Source organism: Tachypleus tridentatus, chromosome 5 (assembly GCF_004210375.1).
Source record: "Tachypleus tridentatus isolate NWPU-2018 chromosome 5, ASM421037v1, whole genome shotgun sequence".
Lineage (NCBI taxonomy): Eukaryota > Metazoa > Arthropoda > Merostomata > Xiphosura > Limulidae > Tachypleus > Tachypleus tridentatus.
Window position 1 is genome coordinate 27,260,016 of NC_134829.1, and position 23,881 is coordinate 27,283,896.

Genomic DNA, 23,881 nt, shown 5'->3' on the forward strand with positions numbered 1-23,881 from the left:
CTCAACAGCACCCACCGCCAGCTCTTGGGATACTTTTGTTTGGCTCTTTGTTTGACTGTCCTAGCAAGTAAAAACATGGGTATGACTGTTAACAGACGTTGATATGTTACTTGTTTGACTGTCATAGCAAGTACATAGCTGGGTATGAAGGTTAACATGCGTTGCTATGTTCTTATGTGCTTGACTGTTCTAGAGAGTCCGTGAATGACTGTCAAGGAATTGCTGTCTTCTTATATACTTCACTGTCAGAACAAGTAAATAATTGTTTTTGAATTAAGCACAAAGCTACATAATGGGCTATCTTTGCTCTGCCCACCACGGGTATCGAAGCCCGGATTTTAGCGTTGTAAGTCCGCAAGCATACCGCTGAGCCACTGGGGGGCAGTAAATAATTAAGTAGGATTGTTAATAGGTTATAATCTGTTTGACTGTCCTAGCGAGTAAATATCTGGATATGACTGTTAATAGTTGTTGCTGTGTCGTTATTTGCTCCACTGTCATTTCGAATAAATACCTGTGTAAATAAATAAATACTATGTTCCTAACTATCCTAGCAAGAAAATGCCTTAATATGAGTGTTAACAGACGTTTCTGTGTTCTACCTCCTTAACTATCTTAGTATGACAGCTGACAAGCGTTGATATGTTCGTATTTTGTTGTGCAATCAGACTACCAACTGAGAGACGGAAATAATTGAAGTCACGTAAGTTTGTGATCGAAGTGAACGCCTTTTACAAAAAACAAAACAACAACTAGAAGAAAAAAACAACACGATATACCATAAAACTATGATCGCCTGAAAACCAACAGAATTAGTTACGTCACGTACACTGTGTTAAAAGGATTCATCATTCGAGGATGTTAGTACTTTGGTAAAGAGGGCGCAACTTTAACACGTAATTTAGTGAGTAGAAACGTTCTATGTTTTCATGATTTGAACTAAACCCATTTATTTACCGAATCATAATTTAACACGATTGCTTGCGTTCTGAATTTCCAGGAGAGCCGTCTGGTAGTAAATTAGTGAAACTTATCGGATACTTTATTTAATTTCTAATCGATCGTTTCACATGTTTGAAAGGGCAGTTTTTAATATATCGTTTCTTTTCCAATAGCACTTCTGAAAACAAAATTTATCAGCTCTGCTCAGTGTTTCCCAAAAGAGGAATGCTTGGATTATGCAGAATAGTTGAAGATTTCGAAATTTTGGAGACACAATTCAAAGTTATTTCTAAACATCTGATAACACTGTAATTTTTCATTTTGTGGGTGGATAGGGTTCAATATTTTTGTCTTTGTTTGCTGATTTAATATCTTCGCCAAAACATGAATCTCAGTAAAGAACAGATGATATGGAGGTGTAATTTGCTATTTAGTTCGCTACACCAGTCTATTTCTAAATTTAACGGTTTGAGTTTGTTTGATATTCAGACCTTCAGTTGAAACATAAAAGAATTGTCAAAAAATATGAATACTCTCTTGTTTAGAAACCAGTACCGATAGTTTCCTCAACTTGAAGAAATAATTTGATGAATAATTTACTAGAACTTATAAACACATAATATGTGAATTAATCAACTACGTACTTCTAACGAGTTTTGTCCTGGTGATCGTGGACGGTTTATGAGTTTTCATCTTTTTTAGTTTTCTTGAAAAACATTGAATTTTTCCTTTTCGTTTTTTTAACGATAATGGTTAGTAAGTCAGTGTCAAGTTCTGTTGTTGTTTGTAAGTTTGTACTCATGAATAAAGGGATATTGACCGTCACATTATAATTCCCCTCTCCCTGAAAGGGCAAAAATATTCGGTTTACGGAGTTAAAACCCGCAACCAACAAGATGTGCCTCAATGCCCAAACCATCAGTTATTATTGAAAAGAGCGATAGGGCATAGGAATTGTATACACAACGAAATAGAAGATACTTTTTAAATTTGGTTTTAAAGAGACCGTTAGGTAAGTCACAGCTTGAGTCTGTGGATATAGTTAAAGTATGTGAAGGTTTCATAGTTAATTTCAAAGCTGCAGAGGAAGTACAAACATTTAACGGTTTATCAAAATCCTAAAATATCAAAATATCTTCTTTGGTTTCATTTGGGAAAGGTGATTTTTTGCAGGCAATACTTAGATAACACTTTTATAAGCCTTTTAAATATTTATTTCAGAATATATTGACATGATACATCTGCATAAATGTCCACAGTGGTAAAGACCACACTGAAAAACAGCGAGGCACAAGATATTAATTCAAAAATATCATGACACTAGTACAGAATGTTTGGAATATTACAAGACATAAAGGTTATCGCACGATCTAACTTTCAGTTCACATTTGAATAAGAATTTGCTCATCAAACCGCGAGCCTTTCCACTTAGACATCTGGACTTGTAGATGGGGCTGTCATCAATCGTTACTCTCGACCTCAGACGGATCTGGCTAATGATCCCAACTAACAGTTCATCTACGTTGTGCGATATTTCTGTGGACGTTTCGATGAACTTAATGTTGTATTTGTTCGCTAAGATTCGGCCCTCTGTCGAAATGGCAAGACGAAATTACAAGTTTGATTAAAATGTTATTTCGAGTAGAGTTTGTTTATTTTATATAACTAAGCTACACAACAGCCCACAACCTACCCCAATAAGATATTATATTATACGATAGATTCGTCTTAAAACTGTAAATGGAAGAAGTTTAAGCAGTTTTTATTTTGTAGACAGAATTACCCTTTAAGTTTAACTTCTGTGAATCAGTTCTTTAGTGAGATATCAGAACAAGAAACATATTAAATCTATTACGATAATAACCTTTTATTAAAATGAAACAATGTTAAGTAGGCATAGAGCTAAGTTTATTACTAGTGTGAAGTATCGTAAAAAGGTTAACTGTTAGAATATTTACAAACCCAATATACTCTTCTTTTATAAATTTAAGAAACTCTTTCTCTAGAAAAAAATGCAGATGTAATCATCGGTAAAAACATTGTTTGTTTCGACTAGGATTTGGTGAGATAATTCTTTGCATCTTGTATGTAAAATATATGACAAACATAGCGGGAATTAAGCTTCTAATTGGTCAGTAGTGAAACGGTTGATTACCTTCCTCAGTGACTGCTCTGCTACGAACTAAGTCGCATTTATTTCCGACCAGAATGAGAGCTTTTGGAAAAGCATCAGGTCCCATTATATCCTTGTTTAACTTTGTTCCTAAATACCGCAGAAGAGCAAGGGTTCGTCCTGCGTCTTCAAAACTCTGTCTGTCGGTCATCGAGTACAACACTAGGAAGGCATCCGTGAAGGAAAACATTGTGTCGTCCACCTAATAACAGAAAAAAAAATGAAGGCATAAAAAGCAGTCTCAATATCTGATTCTAGTAACACGGAATAAGTTTGCCAAATGATATAAATAAATGAATCAATCTTTTTTTCTTTGATAAAAACCAATTGCTTATCACGTGAGTAACTTAAAGAGTGTGGTTAGAAATGGAATGAAGTACTAAAAAAAATGGGGAGTTGAGAGCCTTTGAAAATGAACTTCAACGAACAGAACATTTTCTGTAACACAAGTCATTCTAATGTAATGTCCTCATCTCCCATCTAGAATATGGTTCAGAAATAAACTTAAGATCTAAAGTTTGGGGATCCATCGCTGATTTGAGCACAGCAAAGACTGTCCACTGTCAACTTTACGCTTAATTCAAAACATAGGCCTGGTGTCGACGAGCTGACGGTATGTTCAGATTGTAAAATGAATAAAACTCATCTTACTTCTGAACTAATTATTACAACCTGCGGATGTCAAAGGTTCTTTGTTCACTTCTGATCTTAATAATGTAGGATAGTTGTGTAGTTAGTACTTTATAAATAGCGTTATGACATCCACTGCTTGTGTTGACAAGAAGCGAGAGAGAAAGTGGTTATGTCAGTGGACGTGCAGGCGAATCTCTTTCTCCTATTCCACCTCAGTGAAGTGTAACATTAACAACCATTGTATCACACTTCATCACTATGGTTACAGAAGTCAGAAAGTAAATAGACACACACAACACTTGTTAATTTAGTAGAAACAAAACAGTACCGTGGAGTAACGAGATCTAAGATAGAAAGACACAAAGAACAGTACAGATGTGTACAAAGAACAGAATAGATATGTACAAAGAACAGTACAGATGTGTACAAAGAACAGTACAGATGTGTACAAAGAACAGTACAGATATGTACAAAGAACAGAACAGATATGTACAAAGAACGGTACAGATGTGTACAAAGAACAGTACAGATGTGTACAAAGGACAGTACAGATATGTACAAAGAACAGAACAGATATGTACAAAGAACAGTACAGATGTGTACAAAGAACAGAACAGATATGTACAAAGAACAGTACAGATGTGTACAAAGAACAGTACAGATGTGTACAAAGAACGGTACAGATGTGTACAAAGAACAGTACAGATATGTACAAAGAACAGAACAGATATGTACAAAGAACGGTACAGATGTGTACAAAGAACAGTACAGATGTAGACAAAGAACAGTACAGATATGTACAAAGAACAGAACAGATATGTACAAAGAACGGTACAGATGTGTACAAAGAACAGTACAGATGTGTACAAAGAACAGTACACATATGTACAAAGAACAGAACTGATATGTACAAAGAACGGTACAGATGTGTACAAAGAACAGTACAGATGTGTACAAAGAACAGTACAAATGTGTACAAAGAACAGTACAGATGTGTACAAAATCCCAGATTTATTCAGAAAAATGATGTCACGAAGAAAGCGGTCTAGTTAATCATGTGTATACAGTAAAGCTATACAGACATGTCTAGTTAATCATGTGTATGCAGTAAAGCTATACAGACATGTCTAGTTATTCATGTGTATACAGTAAAGCTATACAGACATGTCTAGTTGATCATGTGTATATAGTAAAGTTATACAGACATGTCTAGTTAATCTTGTGTATACAGTAAAGCTATACAGACATGTCTAGTTAATCATGTGTATACAGTAAAGCTATACAGACATGTCTAGTTAATCATGTGTATACAGTAAAGCTATACAGACATGTCTAGTTAATCATGTGTATACAGTAAAGCTATACAGACATGTCTAGTTAATCATGTGTATATAGTAAAGTTATACAGACATGTCTAGTTAATCATGTGTATACAGTAAAGCTATACAGACATATCTAGTTAATCATGTGTATACAGTAAAGCTATACAGACATGTCTAGTTATTCATGTGTATACAATAAAGCTATACAGACATGTTTTGTTACTCGTGTGTATACAGTAAAGCTATGCAGACATGTTTTGTTACTCGTGTGTATACAGTAAAGCTATGCAGACATGTTTTGTTACTCGTGTGTATACAGTAAAGCTATGCAGACATGTTTTGTTACTCGTGTGTATACAGTAAAGCTATGCAGACATGTTTTGTTACTCGTGTGTATACAGTAAAGCTATGCAGACATGTTTTGTTACTCGTGTGTATACAGTAAAGCTATACAGATATGTCTAGTTAATCATGTGTATACAGTAAAGTTATACAGACATGTCTAGTTAATCATGTGTATACAGTAAAGTTATACAGACATGTCTAGTTAATCATGTGTATACAGTAAAGCTATAAAGACATGTCTAGTTAATCATGTGTATATAGTAAAGTTATACAGACATGTCTAGTTATTCATGTGTATACAGTAAAGCTATACAGACATGTCTAGTTGATCATGTGTATATAGTAAAGTTATACAGACATGTCTAGTTAATCATGTGTATACAGTAAAGCTATACAGACATGTCTAGTGAATCTTCTGTATACAATAAAGCTATACAGACATGTCTAGTTAATCATGTGTATACAGTAAAGCTATACAGACATGTCTAGTTAATCATGTGTATATAGTAAAGTTATGTTGTCAAAGACTCATTGATTACATACGTAAAACCATACTCAAATTTAACCAAGAAGATAATACACGTAAAATACGTTTAAGCGATTATTATAATATATATAAATAAGTTTAAATACTTAGAACACGAATATGTGTCTGATTATTTACCAAATGATACACATTATTTCGATTTGATAAATAACATACTAGTTAGTGTATTTTGACCTTTTTCACGATTATTAGGTCTGTGTGAACAATAATCAACTCAAGACTTTTGACCAACCAGATGTATTACAACCATCTACAATATTTCTTTGACTTTAAAATACCGACATAGTAATAATACCGTTTTACATAGCTTGCTGTTTAGAAATTGTTGGGGAACACGAATCCCCCGGTTCCCCAGTTTCTACGCTCCTGATAATAGGAGACTTATCCATTAACTCAACAGAAGTTTTTTAAGACAAAATAATAAACTGAAACCAATATTTGTTCTATTAATAAATAATAAGAAGTAAGTTATTATTTTGCATAGTTGAAATTTGTCATTATTATAATTATTATAATCATTATAATTATTAAACAGTTGTGTGCGCATGCGCGCGTGTGTGTATGTGTGCGGTATGTATTTAATTGATTAAACAGCTTGTATTACTGACTGACAAGCGTTGTTTCGTTTTTCTCATTAAAATTGGATGTTCTATGAAAGTACTGTCACTTTGTTTCCAATAATCAACACCGAATAAGACGTTTAATATGCGCTATGGAAAAATATATTTCATCTCAACAGTTTCAGTGATAGCACTTTGAGGTACCTTAACGTTTTAAGTAATATCAACAGTGACTTACCTTAACATATGTACGGTGTTGATTTTTGTGTTAAAGCATTAACGCTTTATTCACCTTGGGGTGAGTCATTTCAAACTTGCTTCGTCATACCGGTTGCGTAGCAAGTTGTTTATGTGTTGAAGAATTAACGCTTTATTTGTTTTAACATCATATGTTTCTTTTAATTCTTGTGTTGAAGGATTATCTCTTTATCTATTTTAACATCATATGTTTCTTTTTTAGTTCTTGTGTTAAAGAATTAAAGCTTTACTTGTTCTAACATCATATGTTTCTTTTAATTCTTGTGCTGAAGAATTAAAGTTTTATCTATTCTAGCATCATATGTTTCTTTTTAGTTCTTGTGTTGAAGGGTTAAAGTTTTATCTATTCTAGCATCATATGTTTCTTTTTAGTTCTTGTGTTGAAGAATTAACGCTTTATATTTACTGGCATGATATATTTCAAGACAAGTCATGATCCTTCAGTGGCGAGAAATGCCACAACAATATCAAATTAAAGAAACAAATCATATGAGAAACCATGTTTATGGACGTACCAATCGTCCCGAGAATAATTATGAATAACTATTATATACTTTGTTCTATCACTTTTGATTTCCAAAACTGTTTATAAATATATGTCTGAATGAAATACAAAATAAACATGATTTATCGAAAAGTTATATTGAGCTGATGGATGTACTTTTAGATTTTTATCATAAAACAGGAAATAAAACCACGTGCGATCTTCTGTTTATTTAACATCCTCTCCAGTGACACTTAGAAACTGTATATTCAAAGGCACTAAGTGCTCACTTCTTATATCCACGTAGGTAATTAAACAATAGCATTGGGGAAAACGTTATAACAAGAAACAGTCTGAGAATAATAATAAGTAATGACTTACGTACCGTAACTTCCGAAGACGAAATAGATTCGAAGATCAGATCAGTCTCATGGTCGTCCATAAGTACAGAAACGGATCCTTCCACGTCGTACTCTGAAGATCAATAGAAGTGTTTACATAACGACACTTTATATATACTATGATATACAACACGAAACAAGCATTTTTGTGTGTGTGTGATGTTTGGGATAATACGTGTGTGATTTGAGTGTCTATTTCGAGAAGTTTTAATGTTTGTGGCAAAGTGTCTTTCTATAAGTTTAGACAACTTACCTGTATTCACTTGGTAACTCTCACACCCCGTCAGATAGTCTGAGTTCACGAAGTTGTAGATGAGACTTGTTTTTCCCACATTCTCTCCTCCAATGATCCCCACACGGTACAGGGGAGAATTACTGCTTCTACGGCTAGAACTTGCCGAGGAAAGATAATCGCTGGCGTCGCTGCAACTTCTGTGGTAAGGTTCTACGTCGGAACTGGATCGATTTCTGACCGGGTCACCCGAGTTAACTATCCACTTAGGGGTGACGCTAAAGCGACGAAGGCGATGACCATTTAATACCAAGCTGTTTGTTGAGAGCGGATTTGTGCTGCTACGTCGTTTAAACTGAGCCCAAGAGTCAATTTCGCAATCCATATGTAAATTGCTTCGTCGACGGCGGGAAGGTGAGGCAAGTGGATATGTACCTCTCCTGGGACTATTAGGCCCCTCAATGCCCTTTCTACCTGTTTCTTGACAGGTTAAGTTACTTTTGGGTGAGCTCGAGTTAGGGATAACTCTTGGGGTTGTGCGACACGATAAATGTAAAGGTGAAAACACGTTTTGTAAATCTGGCATGCTACAGACCTGCATTGCAAGGTTCAAGTGTTTTGGCAAACGTTTAGAAGTGGTATAAACTGTAAACCATAATATTGTTTTCCAGATAATCTTAGAGACGTGTGTCATGTGCTATCAACATCTACTTTGTATAGTGTAACGTCTGAATCTAATATACACTACGGACTATATTATTCTAGTAATGATCACGTGCCCTACGCGATCTGTCATTGGTTGATTTAAATAAATCGTAAACAAATAGGAAATGCTGTAGTACTCTAACAATGCTCCAACTGGCTGGACTAAAAACTAGGTTTTTCTAGCGTTATTCGATTTGTTTGAGACCATGTGAACTTTTACTTTTGAAACAGTGGTAGTAAAAATAGTATAAAGCATCTGCAGCTTCGTGCTGTTAAAATTAACTGTTTAGATGTTAACAGTAACAGAATTACTAGAAAATTCTAGAAGATCCAGTGCATTCTTTTAAAACAAGCATCAAAACTTCTCGCAGTTACAAGTACAATCTGTGTTCTGGATGGCCAATATATAAAACAAAAATATACCGCTAGATGCTCCACATTAAAGTTGTACTTACAATACAGGTGAAGAATTTGAGACAAACGAACAAACGTAAAGACGTCTTGAGCTGTCAATAAAAAACACAAACAATAAAAAGAAAAACATAATTACCTTTTCTTCTTGTGTACTTTCATAAAGTGTAAAACCATATAGAACCATTTCATATAGCCATTCCATATCTCTTATTTCAACAGGTTTTTCATGAAGTTTGGTTGTTCTTTAAAATGGTTTAATATTTAGCTCATAATCATTCTATTTTTGTCCCCTCAACATTATTCAAAAGTCAACATCTTTGGGCGGATATTGTAAATATTTACATCACTTTGTCGGTGATACATGGATTTTTATTCGTTCACGAATCGTTCAAAACTATATTGTTTTGGTTATCACGCGGTTTTCGATCTGTCATTTTTTTTTTCCTGTGCAGAACCATCAACGGTAAACACAATAACCACAATAGAAAGTGTGTGATAATTGGTCTTTATTAAACACATTTTTGGTTGGTTTACCCCACACTGGTTGAATCAAATAGTGTGGAACATTTGAGAGCCCAGCAACACCGAGCAAGCACTATGGATTACTTATACACTCTCGCAGTATTTTCACAACAACTTTTCTGCACACCAACACACCAGATACATTCACAACCACTTATCTTGACACACAATACATTTACAACCACATATCTACACACGTAATACACTCGCAATCACAAAAGTACATACGTAATACATTAACAACCGCATATCTACAGACATAATATACTAACAACCACATATTAATATATTATATGCCGAGTACCATATCATTTTATTTCTAATGAAATTTTCTGGAATCAGACGAACCTACAGTTATTTGATCCAACATGAACATTCTGCCCATAATCAGTTGTCAAGTGTGACCTCTTATGTAGCTAAAAGGAGCAAACGTGTATTTTTGGTCACGTCTGATTCTTGATGTACGTTAAATGTAAAATATAACTAAGATATATCGTTTTAAAAAACGTAAGGTTTACAATCCAAGCTTAACAAGTTCAGTCAGTAAATTAAGAATACATATATATATACTTTAACGGGATAATGTACTCATAATCTACTATTTTATACTAAAAACCTACTGTCGTAAATTTCTCATAATTTATTATTTTATACTAAAACTTACCGCCATAGGATTCTCATAATCTAGTTCCAGTACTTTACACTAAAAACCCATCGTAATAAGGTTCTCATAATTTAGTATTTTACTCTAAAAACCTACTGTCATAAGTATTCTCAAGACGGCTGTTATGAGTATTAGCACTTTAATTAAAATAAAGTACAAAACAACGTTCCAACTTCTTAGGTCATCTTCAGGTTAATGAAGATAGAGTTTGCAACTAAAACCGCTGCCAGACACATGTCCTAGGGACAAAAGTGTAAACGGGTACGGGTTGTAGAGGTCGTTGCAGTTGGATGTTAGATTATTAATTAGTATAGGTATGAAGGTGTTTCTTTATATTGGTTTAATGTTGGTTTTAGTTGCTGTATAAGTAGGGCTTCTTTGATTTTGCGTTTGTTTCCCTACTTAGCATCTGAGTATGTTAATGTTGTGTTTATTTGATTTCCGATGTTCAAATGTAAAGATGTTTTTGTTCTTTGAATCTAGTTTCAATTTTTCTGCTTATTTCTTTAATATAGAAATCGTGTTGGTTGTTGCATTGTATTTTATAAATAATGCTGGTGTTCTGTTTGACAGTGTAGTTTTTACATAGTGTGGACTTCAGTTTAAATAAATTTGGTGTTTACTGGAATGTTTTGTTTTGTTTTCAGAACGGCTGGTATGGGTATTAACAATTTTATTGATAAGCAGAGAACAACGTTTCGACCTTCTTAGGTCATCTTCAGGTTAAGAAGATAATACCCATACAAGACGTTCTGAGATACATTTTTATTTCAAGTGAGTTTCTCGTCATCACGAATGTTGTGTTTTGTCATACGTTTATTTTCAAACAAAGCCTATAATTATAAGACAGAAGCTAATGTTTTCAGTACGAGTCATATATCAACACTTGTAGCTTATGGACTAACAATTATCTATTAAAGCACAAAATAACATTTACAGGATATTAATCATCATATAGAGAGTTTTGCTTGTTTATAATTAAGCGCAAAGCTACACAATGGAATGTTTGGTAAATATTTTTTCTTTCCCCTGTATTTTTTTAATATAAAAGTTTTGAAAGAAAACAGCCTTATTTCTTTATTTTAGTTTTGCTTTGTAAAAGTTGGTTTCTTAAAAACTTTCTATTGAAACTGCACAACGAATAAACTCGAAGGATTCAAACTACCTATCCATCGTTGTACATTTATAATTAAGTTTTTTCATTACCGAGTCAAGCCGTTTCAAAACTTTTATTATCTATCGATAACAGAATGATTTTTTCAGTGACGTCAAGACAAGGAGAAACACTTACGAATATGATTGATTTTAAACATGAACTTTCTCTGAAAACACGTTTATAGCATAGATAAAATGACTTTTTGCAAATCACAGACAACGATACTTAAATGTAAAACCTGACTGTCACCGGGAAGAAGAATTCCAAACAGAAATCAATGCATAACAGAATACAACAGTTACAAGTAGAAATATTGACCAAGTTTTTATAAGTAGTATTATGAGTACATGCGGAGATAAGCTTACCAGCTAACGTGTATATTTGAAAATGTGAAAATTGAACGTCTGAAAATAAACATTTAATCGCTTGCAACGTACATGAACAAATGAAGTGAACTACTCTAAACGCGTCAATGATTCAGGTTTAGTAAGAGAAAATGAAAACTTTACAATGAGTATCCATTTGTCTTAGAATAGGGGTTTCAAACTGGAGTAAATGTAAATTACTGTTAAGACATTCAGATTCGTTGTGCGTGAGACCTTGTACTGGGAAAGTTTGGAATACATACTCTAGGATAAGGTAATTATTACTCAGATTTTGCTCAAAAGTGCAGTATCCAGCTGCTTATGGTATGGTCTTGTTGTCCAACAAGTGTTAACGCTTACAAAATGAAACTTTGCTAGATTCAGCCAGAAAACTTGAATACTGTAAATTCAGAAACCTCCATTTAGTGAGGGAAAAAATGTACAAAAAAGTAGAAGGTGGATGTGATTACGTTAAAAATATATGTACTCTCAATTCCAAAAGTTGGAAGAGAAAAGGTTAGCTATACACAGAAGCAAGAGACGAAATTATGTTGTTTCTTTCATTATATTGTTTAAGTACGTTAGCTCAGTGTTACAACTACTTTCAATGTTATCACATTTTGAACACAACTCTCTGACAAAAGGGTAAAAAAAGGAATACAAGAGTGTTTATAAATCTGAAACTAATCTACAAACTTGAAAATTTAAAGCATAAATAAAACTTTTTTATCTTTAACTAATCTAAACTAACAATAAATATTACGTCTCAGTGGTACAATTTTCAATCAATTGTTATGCGTCAAAAGCTCTTATATTTTGAAAATGCAATTTAATCAATTTTTATACAACAAAAACTTTCATATCTCTGAAGTGCAATTTTTAATGAATTGTTATACGACTAAAACTGTTATGTCTCGGAAGTGCAGTTTTTAATTTATTATTATTATATCATGACAATTGTTATATAAATATATATATAGAAAATACAGTTTTCAGTTTTTCCTTATAACACAACAATTGTCAAATCTCGTAAGCTTCGTGCGTGCGTTTGTTTTCTTATAGCAAAGCCACATCAGGCTATCTACTGAGTCCATTGAGGGGGATCGTACCCCTGATTTTAGCGTTATAAATCCGTAGACTTATCGCTGCACCAGCGGGGGATGAAAAGCTTCGTTTTTTCATTTACTGTTTCACTCTGAATGTTTTTATATTTTGGAATTGTCTTTTTCGGTATATTTTTATACGTATTTTACTGTACAGTTTGAATGGGAAGTTATGAATTTAAAGACATAAATGTGAATGTTATGCTAAACGTATTTCAGAGGTCTGGCACGGGTGGGTGATTAGGCGCGCTTGACTCATAATCTGAGGGTCTCGGGGTCGAATCCCTGTCCCACTTTATATGCTTCTCCTTTTAGCCGTAGATGCGTTATAATGTGACGGTCGTTCCAATTATTCGCTTATAAAAGAGTAACCTGAGAATTGTTGGTGATTACCAGCTGCCTTCCTTCTGGTCTTTTACTGCTAAATTAGGGATGACTAGCGTAGACAGTTCTCTGTAGCTTAGCACGAAATTCTAAACAATTATTAGAATTACATATTATGAGGAATTTGTCGTTTCAGAAATTCCTTGTATCTGGTGGACATCGAGTTGAGTGTTTTACTGAAATAGTAACATAGGAAAATTAACCAAATCTGTTAGTTCGATTAATGTTTCACTTAGACTAATGACATGGTATTACTAGTCCGTTTTAGGAGAATTTAAGATTAAATGACGTAATAAAAGAGTAAAAACTGCCCACTGCTTATGCGCCTGAGGTCGTTTTTTAAACACCTATTAAGTACATATTTATTATAAACTTAGATCCAAATTAAAATTGGAACTTTTTGCAACTCATATTTTCTTCGTGTTATGTTATAATTTTACAGATATGCAATGCCAAAATCCAAGGGCTTGATACCCTTGAATAGAGAAAGCAAATAGCCCAATGTTGCTGTGCTGTAAAACAAACTTTAAGGCGAGTTCTAGCGTTGTAAGTCTTCAGATATGCCGCTGTGCAACTTAGGGGAGGCAGTAATAAAATACGTGATCGTATTGAAACCGCTATGATAACAAAATAATTGCATTAAGTAAAATAATTTTTTTCTGTAGGTCTATTGTTTGTAAAAAAAATGAAAACGTTAATAAGTACAACAAAAGAAAAGAACGTACAATTTTAACCATCTTTTTAATGTAAAATAACAACCTCATTTTACGACAGTAAATTAAGAATAAAGAACATAATATGAATCAACTACAAACTAATCTTTGCATAAATACGGTTAACGTTTAGAAGTTATCAAGCTCCCAAGTTTTAGGACTTAGTCGTATAATAACAAAAAAGTCAATATCTTAAAGATTTTTAATAAACAGGAAAATACAATTTAAACAATAAGCACCACCTAACGGTACATTTCATTTTGAATTAGACATAAATATTAAATAGTTTTACAGGCACAAAAGCGTATAAACATAATTACAATTCTTGGATGAATATTTTTAGCAGCTAATAACATTTTATTGGCATAAAACTTTGTATTCTTAATGTTTTTCATTTGGATTCAATCATGTGATATATTTGTGACTATAAATAACTTAGAAGTATTTGCAGGGAAAGGTCATGTTTAAAACCTATCAAATCTGTAAGTCGTACGCGTTGTCACGGTGGTCTGCCATAGAAGCCAATGACGTCACAAGAAATCATTTCACTTACTAATGTTATCGATATATTTAAATTGAGTCCTTTGGTGCAGTTTCCATAAAAAAAAAAAAAAACATTTTTGTTTGTTTGTTTGTTGCTATGCGCTAAACTACGTATTAAGCTAGCTGCCTGTGCTTTGTCCATCACGGTCTCGAAACCCAGTTTTTAGCGTTATAAATCCCCCAGGCAGTATTTCTTAAGAAATCAATTTTTATAACATCAAAAATGAAATGAGGAAATACTGTTTTCCCCAAGTCTCTTTCAGATAAAAAAAACAGGAAAAATAAAAAAAACCTGCCCTTGGCTCAGTGGTCAGTTTGAGGACTTATAACATTAGAAATTGGTTAAAATACCCGTTGAGGGCAGATCATTGTTTTGCTTTCTTTTTTAACAGAAAATAAAGGAAAAAATTAAATGTTTGAGTTAGAAAACAAACTCTTACATTAAACTAAGCCTGGTAAAATCCAAGTGCTTTTTACAAGTGGATCTGCTTTGAAAAGGTGAAGACAAATTATTATTTTTATTCTACCTTTGACCTTGATAAGACATGTCCAAGTGTGCACAGCACTATAGTATTATTCTACCTTTGACCTTGATAAGACATGTCCACTTGCACACAGCACTAGAGTATTATTCTACCTTTGACCTTGATAAGACATGTCCACTTGTACACAGCACTAGGGTATTATTCTACCTTTGACCTTGATAAGACATGTCCAAGTGTGCACAGCACTAGAGTATTATTCTACCTTTGACCTTGATAAGACATGTCCACTTGCACACAGCACTAGAGTATTATTCTACCTTTGACCTTGATAAGACATGTCCACTTGTACACAGCACTAGGGTATTATTCTACCTTTGACCTTGATAAGACATGTCCACTTGTACACAGCACTAGGGTATTATTCTACCTTTGACCTTGATAAGACATGTCCACTTGTACACAGCACTAGAGTATTATTCTACCTTTGACCTTGATAAAACATGTTCACTTGTACACAGCACTAGAGTATTATTCTACCTTTGACCTTGATAAGACATGTCCAAGTGTGCACAGCATTAGAGTATTATTCTACCTTTGACCTTGATAAGACATGTCCATTTGTACACAGCACTAGAGTATTATTCTACCCTTGACTTTGATAAGACATGTCCACTTGTACACAGCACTAGAGTATTATTCTACCTTTGACCTTGATAAGACATGTCCACTTGTACACAGTACTAGGGTGTATTGTTTTTGTTTTTAATTGTGACGTTTCAACTGTTTTTCTAACACGTTTTAATTATCACGGAAACATATGTAGTACTTTCCACCCATATTTTAATGTTGTTGTTGGGCCGGGCATGGCCAGGTGGGTCAAGACGTTCAACTCGTAACCTGAGGGTCGCGGGTTCGAATCCCCGTCGCACCAAACATGCTCACCCTTTCAATCGTGGGTGCGTTATAATGTGACGGTCAATCCCACTATTCTTTAGTAAAATAGTATCCCGAGAATTCACGGTGGGTGGCGATGACTAACTGCCTTTCCTCTAGTCTTACACTGCTAAATTAGGGACAGCTAGCAAAGATAGCCCTCGTGTAGCTTTGCGCAAAATTCAAAACAAACAAATAAAATGTTGTTGTTTTCTGAAAATAATTTGTGATTGTGGGTGGTACTATTTAGTGTAAATAATATATATATCTTAAATATACATTAAGATTAATTTCTGATTTCGTTGAGCTCTCCAACGGGTCGGAGGGCTTATACGCTATATTAGGGATTCGATACCCATACTGAACACATCGCACATGGCCCATTGCCCTTAAAAATACAAGCAAACAGAACAGCAACGAATTTGAAGAATTAATCGTATTTCACAGGAGAACATAAAGTAAAAACTATGCAATCACATTGGACCAATATAAAACTTAACGTGGATTCGTTGAAAAGGAAAATATAAAAACAATAACACCGACTGTTCACAGAATGACTACGAAAGAATGTAACAACGATGTCGGATTTTCTAATAAAGAGTGTAGGAATGATAACAGATTGTGAAAGGATATGACAATGAAGTCGGATGTCTAATAAAGAGTGTAGGAATGATAACAGATTGTGAAAGGATATGACAATGAAGTCGGATGTCTAATAAAGAGTGTAGGAATGATAACAGATTGTGAAAGGATATGACAATGAAGTCGGATGTCTAATAAAGAGTGTAGGAATGATAACAGATTGTGAAAGGATATGACAACAAAGTCGGATGTCTAACGAGTGTTAGAATGTTATAGATTTGTTGGGAAAGGATATAACAACAAAGTCGGATGTCTAACGAGTGTTAGAATGTTATAGATTTGTTGGGAAAGGATATAACAACAAAGTCGGATGTCTAACGAGTGTTAGAATGTTATAGATTTGTTGGGAAAGGATATGAAAGGAAAGGGTACTAGTTATTCACTTTTTCTTCTCCCTCAACTGCAGAGAAAAACTGGATCTTCGTAATTCAAGTTCGTGGTTGTTCAGCTGAAGAAGTTGTTTGTTTGTTCTTTAGAATTTCGCACAAAGATACACGAGCGCTATCTACGCCAGTCGTCCATAATTTAGCAGTGTAAGACTAGAGGGAAGGCAGCTAATCATCACCGCCCACCGCCAACTCTTGGGATACTCTTTTACCAGTGGGATTGAGTTAGTGGGATTGATGGTCACATTATGACGCCCCCAAGGTTGAAAGGGCGAGCATGTTTGATGGAACAGGGATTCGAACCTTGACCCTCAGATTACGAGTCGAACGCCTTAACCCACCTGGCCATGCAAGGGCGCTGAAGAGAGAGTGCGGACACAGAAATTTGTCTCCGGAGCTGTCAACAAGATTTTATTTGATAGTGAAAGACCCAGAACTTGTTACGGTAATCTCGTGTTTTTCCCCTTGTTTTCCCTACTTGATGAATGATTGCTTCTAGTTTGTATAGTACATTCAATAATTTTAGTTTGGTTGCTGCTTTTAAATACAGTTTTATCTCTGCAAAAACACAGTTAGTTTCATTGTATTTCTGAATACAATTTACTTCGTCTTTATATTTAGTTTTAATCAATTAACTTTACTTTGAATTTACCACACATTTGTTCCTTTCCGCTAGATTTCATCAACCTCTATTACAGTGAACATATTTCATTAGTCTTATAAAAATATAGTTATATTTTTGTTATACTGCATAAAGCCATACACCTGACCTTTCAACAGGTAGGTCAGCCAGTCCCCTTTATTGTAAGGCTCATGTACTGGGAGTCGACTAGCAAGTTCTTATATGATTGTAGAGTAGAAACAATCATGGGCGTGAGTTTCTTCCATTTCAACAATGATAATTTCTATAGTTGGAATAATATATGTTTTTATTCTGGTTGGATGTTTGATCAAAGTAAGAATTGAACATTTCCTCACGCTCTCATATTCTATTTTGAAAACTTTAGTTTCGAACTAAACTGCACACTCATTGTAATTAGTAACAAAGAATAAGTCACGTAACTTGTGTTTGTACGTACAGGATAACCAAAAATCATGTTATTCTGTGTCTGTAAACATACAGTATATGCAGGTATCCTATGTGTACCTCTTTATTTTAATATAATATATTTGTAAAACTTTTATCCTGTGTATATGCACAGTAAAGCCCAACCCCACACATAGAAATAGACACAGAGACCTTCCAACTATGCCTGATGAAGTGGAACATAGAATGAAGAAGATACATAAAGGCAAAGCAGCTGGTCCAGACGACATACACATTGAACTTTTATTAGCCCTAAAAGAAGTGGGAATCCAGGAAGTGATAAAACTACTGAACACTATTTATGACACGGGTGAAATACCGGAAGACTTTAAAAAATCAGTCTTTATTGCATTGCCGAAAAAGTCCGGAACAACTGACTGTGAACAGCACAGGATAATTAGTCTAATGAGTCATCTTACCAAGGTTCTTTTAAGAGTGCTCATGTCTAGAATGAGGAATAAGATAAGACCAGAGATTTCTGATACTCAGTTTGGATTTATAGCCGATAAAGGCACTAGAAATGCAATTTTCGCTCTAAACATGCTCATGGAAAGATCACTGGAAGTACAAAAGGATTTATATCTATGTTTTATCGATTATTCTAAAGCCTTTGACAAAGTGAGACATGGTGACCTATTCAACATGTTGTCAGACCTGAACATCGATGCTAAAGATCTAAGAATCCTTAGAAACCTTTACTGGCAGCAAATGGCAACTATCAAAATTGAAAATGAATTGAGTGAATATAGACCAATTGAAAGAAGGGTGAGGCAGGGATGTGTATTTTCACCAGATCCTTTTAACTTATACAGCGGAATAATCCTACGAAACATCAATGAACATCAGGGAGTCAAAGTAGGCGGATGCAATATCAACAACTTGCGCTATGCTGATGACACAGTCCTTATTGCGGACTCCGAACGAAATCTACAGACTCTCCTCACAACAACAGTAGACGAGAGGGAAGAAAAAGACTTGCAGTTCAACGCAAAGAAAACAGAGTGCATGGTTATCTCAAAACAATCAATTACACCCACATGTAGCATAACCGGCAAGGACGTGAGAATAAAACAAGTCGAAAGCTTTAAATATCTTGGATATACTATAACATCAAGTGCAAAGAGTGACACAGAAATAAAGAAAAGAATTGCAATGTCCAAGGATACTTTCTATAAAATGAAGTCCATATTCACAAACAGGAACATAACAAATGTCACTAAAATTAACACCTTGAAATCATATGTATGGTCTGTTCTCTTATATGGCTGTGAGAGCTGGACACTGAACAAAGATACAGAGAAGAGATTAGAAGCTGCTGAAATGTAGTTCCTTAGAAGGATGCTAAAAATATCATGGACTGAAAGAAAAACAAATGTGGAAGTCATGGAACTGGCAGGATACAAAAGGTCCCTCATGAAAACTATAAGAAAGAGACAAATGGAATTTCTAGGACAAATGTGTAGGAAGAATGGGATAGAGAAACAGATGCTATGTGGAAAAATAGAAGGGAAGAAAAGCAGAGGGTGTCAAAGAACTAAATATATCGACAGCCTCAATAACTATGTCACCAAGAACTCAATGAGCAACGCCGAGTTGATAAAGAGGATTGACAACAGAGAAGTCTGGCATGCCATGGTCGTCGATGTCTGCCGCAGATTTGACACATGAAGAAGAAGAAATGCACAGTAGGTGGATTAGAAAGTCCTTAACTCGAGCTCGTTCTAGCTATCTTTGTCTCCGGTCATCTTCTTGAAGTAACTTCTGAACGTCGATAACAGAGTCCTCTAACGTTGGTAATGGCATGACAATTGTTGTTATACCAAATGTCCTGTTTCGACCACAGGTGCATTTGTTCTATCGCAGCCGGCTTGAACAGCTCTGGATTGAGCGAAACGCATCGTTGGAAATGTGTATGACGATTATAGTTACTTGTATATTTACTTAATAACTCGGATCCTTAATCAGTAACTTCTGTAACTACTTAATAACTTTTACGTTTACGCAATAGTAATGAAAACTCAAAATAACATACTTGATTTCACTTCTTGTTTTAATGTACGAAGTAAATTTTATATCTGGAATTAATTTATTCTATGACTCATTTTCAGTCTACACGTAGATAACACGCCAATATCCGTTTACATATACATTTTATTTTGATCAGGATATAATTTACATCTATTTGAGTGATCCGGAATAGACTTAACATTAACTTTAATTTTATCAATAAAACAAACATTTTACTTTAAATGATTCCTCTTCTCGCTTGTTTGCTGTCGGTAATACCCCCAATACACACACACAAAACTGATTGATTTCGCTCTACTCCCCTGAAAATGTCAGAGGATTTCCTGATTTTGTATTTGCTGAATCAGATATGATACTTTTGGATAAATACTTTTGTTTCTGGTATAACAAGTTAACCTTTATGGAGTAGATTATCTTAACGAAGAAACTAAACTACACGTTGTGGTTGTCTAAGATGTTGATATAAAGTAACAATAAAAATACTGGAAATATAATGTGGGGCGTCAACGTTTGTCTAATAGTTAACATTTATGTTTAAAGTATTGTTTATAATGCTACGAAATCTTGTTCCGCTGGGAACATTATTAAATTTTGTGTCGTGTGTTACACGAAACCGTTTTTCCTTGCATATAAAATCTTATTTAAAACAATTTTAAATGCTCGTTACCCCTGTAAAAGTAACTTATTATTGTTGTGGCTTAGTGAGGTAGGTAAGCTCACTAGAGAGCGCAGTTTGATTATTCTGATCTCTCAGCTTCATTTTGTAAAACTACCACGTGGTTGTAAAAACTATATATCTAGTTTCTAAAATATTGTTTTAGCGTTTGTTGTAATTTTACTAGAGAAAATATATTACATCTGACTGCTGTAATATATGATCACGCACGTCTTGCGAGTACTATTTGTTATACTACTAATTTAAAATTCATATGTTGATTTCAAAATGATTATGAGGTTTATATATGTAAAAACAGCTCGTTTGGGTTGAGAAAATTTTTTACGTAGAGGAGTGAAATTTTGTCAACCCAAACGAGCCGTTTTTACATAAATATATTTCTCTACAAGTGGCTTTTCTCGACATCACTGATTGTGAGGTTTGAAATAGCAACTTGAAAAGAGTATCTTATGGAAATTCTAATTTAAAGAAATATGACGAAAGCTGAGTTTCTGAAACCATGAAATGTGTCATATGTTAATGAAGAAGTTGGACTATTCAGCCGCCCTGACTACGAAGGGAGTTACAGACCAAAGGTTTGCTGTATAACTTGCATGTCACAGATATATTTTTACATAAAATTTAACAGTTCATTTTTGAACAACACTTTAAAACAGAGAGAGATTCTCGAAGTAAAACACTAGTTTTAGATCTACTATAAATGTTTGTGAAGTAATATATATGATAATTATAAACATTTTGTTGTAATATGAAGACTATTTATCTTTCAACAGCTCCTAGGTTTTACACACTTCATTAACAAAATCAACATGCCCGCCCTTTCAACCGTGGGGGCGTTAGAATGTGACAGTCAATCTCACTATTCTTTAATAAAAGAGTAGCCCAAGAGTTGGTGGTGGTTGGTGATGTCTAGCTGCCTTCCCTCTAGTCCAACATTGCTAAATTATGGACGGCTAGCGCAGATGGCCCTCGTGTAGCTTTGCGCGAAATTCAAAATAAACCAAACCAAACCATTCATGATTCTGCTAACGTTCAATAACAGTATTGCCTAATACGTATCTGTATGATTTTAAGAGCACTATTCAACACTTTCTATCCAACTTCAGTTCTATTGTTAAATTTGTAAAAATGAAATGTAGTTTCAGTAGTGCCGTGTAAATAATATTGTATAAATAATATTGTATAAAATAAAAAACAAAAACTGACACATAAGTTTTGTTGAAGCTCAAGCTAAGTTTAGTTAGTATTTCACAACAAAAAACACATTTTAAATACTAACTTTTTGATATTCTATACTTTGTATCAAAATAATAGCGATTTTACAACAGCTTGTTTTCTATGCACGTGCACGGTAGGATCACGAGGCTGCTACGCGGTCATTGCAGCAGAACACGTGCGCAACAAAATTACTGATACATTAAATTTAAAAATATGTACAAAGATACCAGTGATTGGTATAAATTTCTTTCCCGTAATTACTAGTTTCAGTAATGCGAGAAGATCTGTAAACATATGTTTTTTGCTACGTCAATGAGGCTGACTAATTAGACTGTCTTTGAGCTTTTTCAAATGTTTATCAATCAGTTGCTGTGTCGACCATTCTATACGGTGACATACTTTAAACATACATAGATGGTGTGTTTTTTTCAAACACACTTTAAAAAAATAAGGCGCAAAATAAGTTTCGAACACACATTTTACTCAGTTAGCACCGACACTAATATTTAATGTTGCAATAAAATGAATGAGATGATGGCGAGATGGTGTTAATACTTTTGGTTACACGACGATCTTTAAAATCGTGCAGTTAGTAAAAGGTTAATGTAGTTTAAAAGAAGTTTTCCATATCATTTTTTAAGGAAGTCAATACCCCACCTACGGTAGGACTTTTCGCAACGTGTTGAGAAAATATAGAAAAAGCAGGATCATCGGATGAAAACCTAATACATAATGAGGTATTCATCTGTGTGTGATATTAAACATAATGAGGCATTCATTTGTGTGTGATATTAAACATAACAAGACATTCATTTGTGTGTGATATTAAACATAATGAGGCATTCATTTGTGTGTGATATTAAACATAATGAGGCATTCATTTATGTGTGATATTAAACATAACAAGACATTCATTTGTGTGTGATATTAAACATAACGAGGCATTCATTTGTGTGTGATATTAAACATAATGAGGCATTCATTTATGTGTGATATTAAACATAACAAGACATTTATTTCTGTGTGATATTAAACATAACGAGGCATTTATTTATGTGTGATATTAAACATAATGAGGCATTCATTTATGTGTGATATTAAACATAACAAGACATTCATTTGTGTGTGATATTAAACATAACGAGGCATTCATTTGTGTGTGATATTAAACATAACGAGGCATTCATTTGTGTGTGATATTAAACATAACGAGGCATTCATTTGTGTGTGATATTAAACATAACGAGGCATTCATTTGTGTGTGATATTAAACATAACGAGGCATTCATTTGTGTGTGATATTAAACATAACGAGGCATTCATTTGTGTGTGATATTAAACATAACGAGGCATTCATTTGTGTGTGATATTAAACATAATGAGGCATTCATTTGTGTGTGATACTAAACATAATGAGGAATTCATTTGTGTGTGATATTAAACATAACGAGGCATTCATTTGTGTGTGATATTAAACATAACGAGGCATTCATTTTTGTGTGATATTAAACATAACGAGGCATTCATTTGTGTGTGATATTAAACATAACGAGGCATTCATTTGTGTGTGATATTAAACATAACGAGGAATTCATTTGTGTGTGATATTAAAACTCGCTACGTGAGGAGTATTAGATAGGAAGATGTTATAGAATTTCTTTACATTGATTGAAAAATATATACTTAAAAGTAAATAACCGCAGATAATTAATTACAAAAACAGCAATTTCTTTAATACCGGACTGTTGTCACACGTAAGGGAAACACTTTTTAGAGAAATCACTGCTCGGATAAAGATAGCACGACGTTGATATCGTATTAGTATGACGTACTCTGCTTTCCCAGATTTCTAACTCATCTGACATTGTTAATGACAGAACAGTTACGGGTATTTCAGCATTTGCACAACCATGTTCATAGAAAGGCTTGATTAATTCGGTTGTATCCCAAGGCCGCCACA

At 34.1% G+C, this 23,881-nt stretch overlaps 1 protein-coding gene across 1 annotated transcript; it reads right to left on the reverse strand.

The window, feature by feature from the left end:
- Nucleotides 1-2,147: 2,147 nt before the first annotated feature.
- On the reverse strand, nucleotides 2,148-8,596 carry LOC143250253 (GTP-binding protein REM 1-like). Its single transcript, XM_076500724.1, has 4 exons — nucleotides 7,919-8,596; nucleotides 7,650-7,738; nucleotides 3,098-3,317; nucleotides 2,148-2,532 (listed from the first exon to the last, which is right to left on the reverse strand). The coding sequence occupies exons 1-4, from the start codon at nucleotides 8,589-8,591 to the stop codon at nucleotides 2,285-2,287; spliced, it is 1,230 nt and encodes a 409-aa protein (XP_076356839.1). The 5' UTR covers nucleotides 8,592-8,596; the 3' UTR covers nucleotides 2,148-2,284.
- Nucleotides 8,597-23,881: the final 15,285 nt, after the last annotated feature.

Excerpts from the sequence above, each read along its gene's own strand:
- LOC143250253 (XM_076500724.1), bottom strand. The coding sequence starts at position 8,591 with ATGACACACGTCTCTAAGATTATCTGGAAAACAATATTATGGTTTACA. Across the intron at positions 7,739-7,918 it reads GAGTTACCAAGTGAATACAG|AGTACGACGTGGAAGGATCC; the intron begins GTAAGTTGTCTA and ends ATTGATCTTCAG. Across the intron at positions 2,533-3,097 it reads CAGAGCAGTCACTGAGGAAG|AGGGCCGAATCTTAGCGAAC; the intron begins GTAATCAACCGT and ends CCATTTCGACAG.